Source organism: Scomber japonicus, chromosome 6 (assembly GCF_027409825.1).
Source record: "Scomber japonicus isolate fScoJap1 chromosome 6, fScoJap1.pri, whole genome shotgun sequence".
Classification (NCBI taxonomy): domain Eukaryota; kingdom Metazoa; phylum Chordata; class Actinopteri; order Scombriformes; family Scombridae; genus Scomber; species Scomber japonicus.
The window spans coordinates 38,705,995-38,708,141 of record NC_070583.1 but is presented as its reverse complement, the minus strand read 5'-3'; the positions used below and the strand labels follow the sequence as shown (position 1 = coordinate 38,708,141).

Below are 2,147 nucleotides of genomic sequence, written 5' to 3'. Positions count from 1 at the left end.
GGTGGCTGAATACTCACACAGTCTCATTAAATAATATCTAAACAGCTACTCACTAATCAGTGAGGCTAATCTGAAAAAAGGCTTCAGTTTTGCTAGGGAGCATAAAGATTGGATTCTGGAGCAATGGAAGGTCATATGGTCTGATGAGTCCAGATTGACGCTGTTCCAGAGTGATGGGCGCATCAGGGTAAGAGGAGAGGCAGATGAAGTGATGCACCCATCATGCCCAATGCCTACTGTACAAGTCGATGGGGGCAGTGATACGATCTGGGGTTGCTGCAGTTGGTCAGGTCTAAGTTTAGCAACATTATGAGCACAAAAAACTACCAAGATAAAAAAACCAACAAGAGTCATTTCATTTCATTTAATCCACCAAAAAAACTAGTGATTATTTGATTTTTTTCTTTACCAACAATTAAATTAAAATACAAGCTGTTTGTCTTTCTCCTGGTAGTAGGGATGAGCAGAAATGTAAAAATGGTTTAATTTTCTTTTCATCCATCCATCCATCCATCTTCTTGCCGCTTATCCTGGTCGGGTCTCGGGGGCAGCAGCCTAAGCAGGAAGCCCAGACTTCCCTCTCCCCAGCCACTTCGTCCAGCTCTTCCAGGGGGACCCCGAGGCGTTCCCAGGCCAGCCGAGAGACATAATCTCTCCAGCGTGTCCTGGGTCTTCTTTCTTTTCATATTTAGAATAATAAAAAACTTGATTGACATGAGACTTGATTTTCTTCACATGAAAGCGACAATAATGTTCAACATCAAGAGAGTGTTTCTGTTTCTGTGGAGTCTGACCAAAGTTAATATGAAACGTTTATAATAAATACATATATTTTTATGAATGAGAGTGAAATTAAAACATAAACTGTCCCTTTAAATCACTTCAAGCCTTAAGATAAGACTGAATTCTTTAATGTGTGTGTGTGTGTGTGTGTGTGTGTGAGTGTGTGAGTGTGTGAGCAGCAGGGGGCAGCAGAGCATTCTGGGATATGTAGTAGTTTATATTTCACCCTGAGTTCAGACTCTCAGGCTCAGTGATTGGTCAGAACAAACATCTGTGTATAATGATGCCGCATGTTTGAGTTCAGAGTAAAAGACTAAACTATATATTCATGAGTTTAAGAAGAGATCTGCTCTTACATTATGCTGCTTCTTCTTTATTCAGTTATTACACACAGAGCGGGTGAAGAGGACTCACTCTGCTTCATTTATCTTTAATATTATTCCAGATGCAGAAGTTGGACCTGATCAGCTGATGTGAGCTCAACCAGTTTCAGGAGACGACGACGACGACGATGATGATGATGATGGTGGTGGTGATGATGATGGTGATGATGATGATGACGATGGTGGTGATGGTGGTGATGGTGGTGATGATGGTGATGAGGATGATGATGATGATGATGATGATGATGGTGGTGGTGGTGATGATGATGATGGTGGTGATGATGATGATGATGATGATGGTGGTGGTGATGATGATGGTGGTGGTGATGATGATGGTGGTGATGATGATGATGATGATGATGGTGATGATGATGATGATGACTTCAGGAGAAAAACATCTTCACACCAGCTGGTCTGACTCTGTGTCTGCTGGAGAGGAATCAGCACAGACAGGAAGAGACTCGACCAGCTGAGGATGTGAGTAAAGCTCATCATGGACATCATCTCTCACCTCTGTGTTAGAACCTCTCAGCTCTGTGTTAGAACCTCTCACCTCTGTGTTAGAACCTCTCACCTCTGTGTTAGAACCTCTCACCTCTGTGTTAGAACCTCTCAGCCCTGTGTTAGAACCTCTCACCTCTGCAGGACTCTGTGTTAGAACCTCTCACCTCTGTGTTAGAACCTCTCAGCTCTGTGTTAGAACCTCTCACCTCTGCAGGACTCTGTGTTAGAACCTCTCACCTCTATGTTAGAACTTCTCAGCTCTGTGTTAGAACCTCTCACCTCTGTGTTAGAACCTCTCACCTCTGTGTTAGAACCTCTCACTTCTGTGTTAGAACCTCTCACTTCTGTGTTAGAACCTCTCACCTCTGTGTTAGAACCTCTCACCTCTGTGTTAGAACCTCTCACCTCTGTGTTAGAACCTCTCACTTCTGTGTTAGAACCTCTCACCTCTGTGTTAGAACCTCTCACCTCAGTGTT

General features: G+C 43.3%; 1 protein-coding gene across 1 annotated transcript in view; it reads left to right on the top strand.

Annotated features, from left to right (window-relative positions):
- Nucleotides 1-248: 248 nt before the first annotated feature.
- LOC128360058 (ATP-binding cassette sub-family C member 5-like) overlaps nucleotides 249-2,147 on the top strand; it is a 10,050-nt gene continuing 8,151 nt past the window's right edge. Inside the window, exons 1-3 of the mRNA XM_053320370.1 lie at nucleotides 249-285; nucleotides 1,731-1,819; nucleotides 1,885-2,147. The exon at nucleotides 1,885-2,147 is cut by the window's right edge and continues 385 nt beyond it. Of these exons, the coding sequence (XP_053176345.1) occupies nucleotides 249-285; nucleotides 1,731-1,819; nucleotides 1,885-2,147 (389 nt within the window). The remainder of the gene's footprint in view (nucleotides 286-1,730; nucleotides 1,820-1,884) is intronic.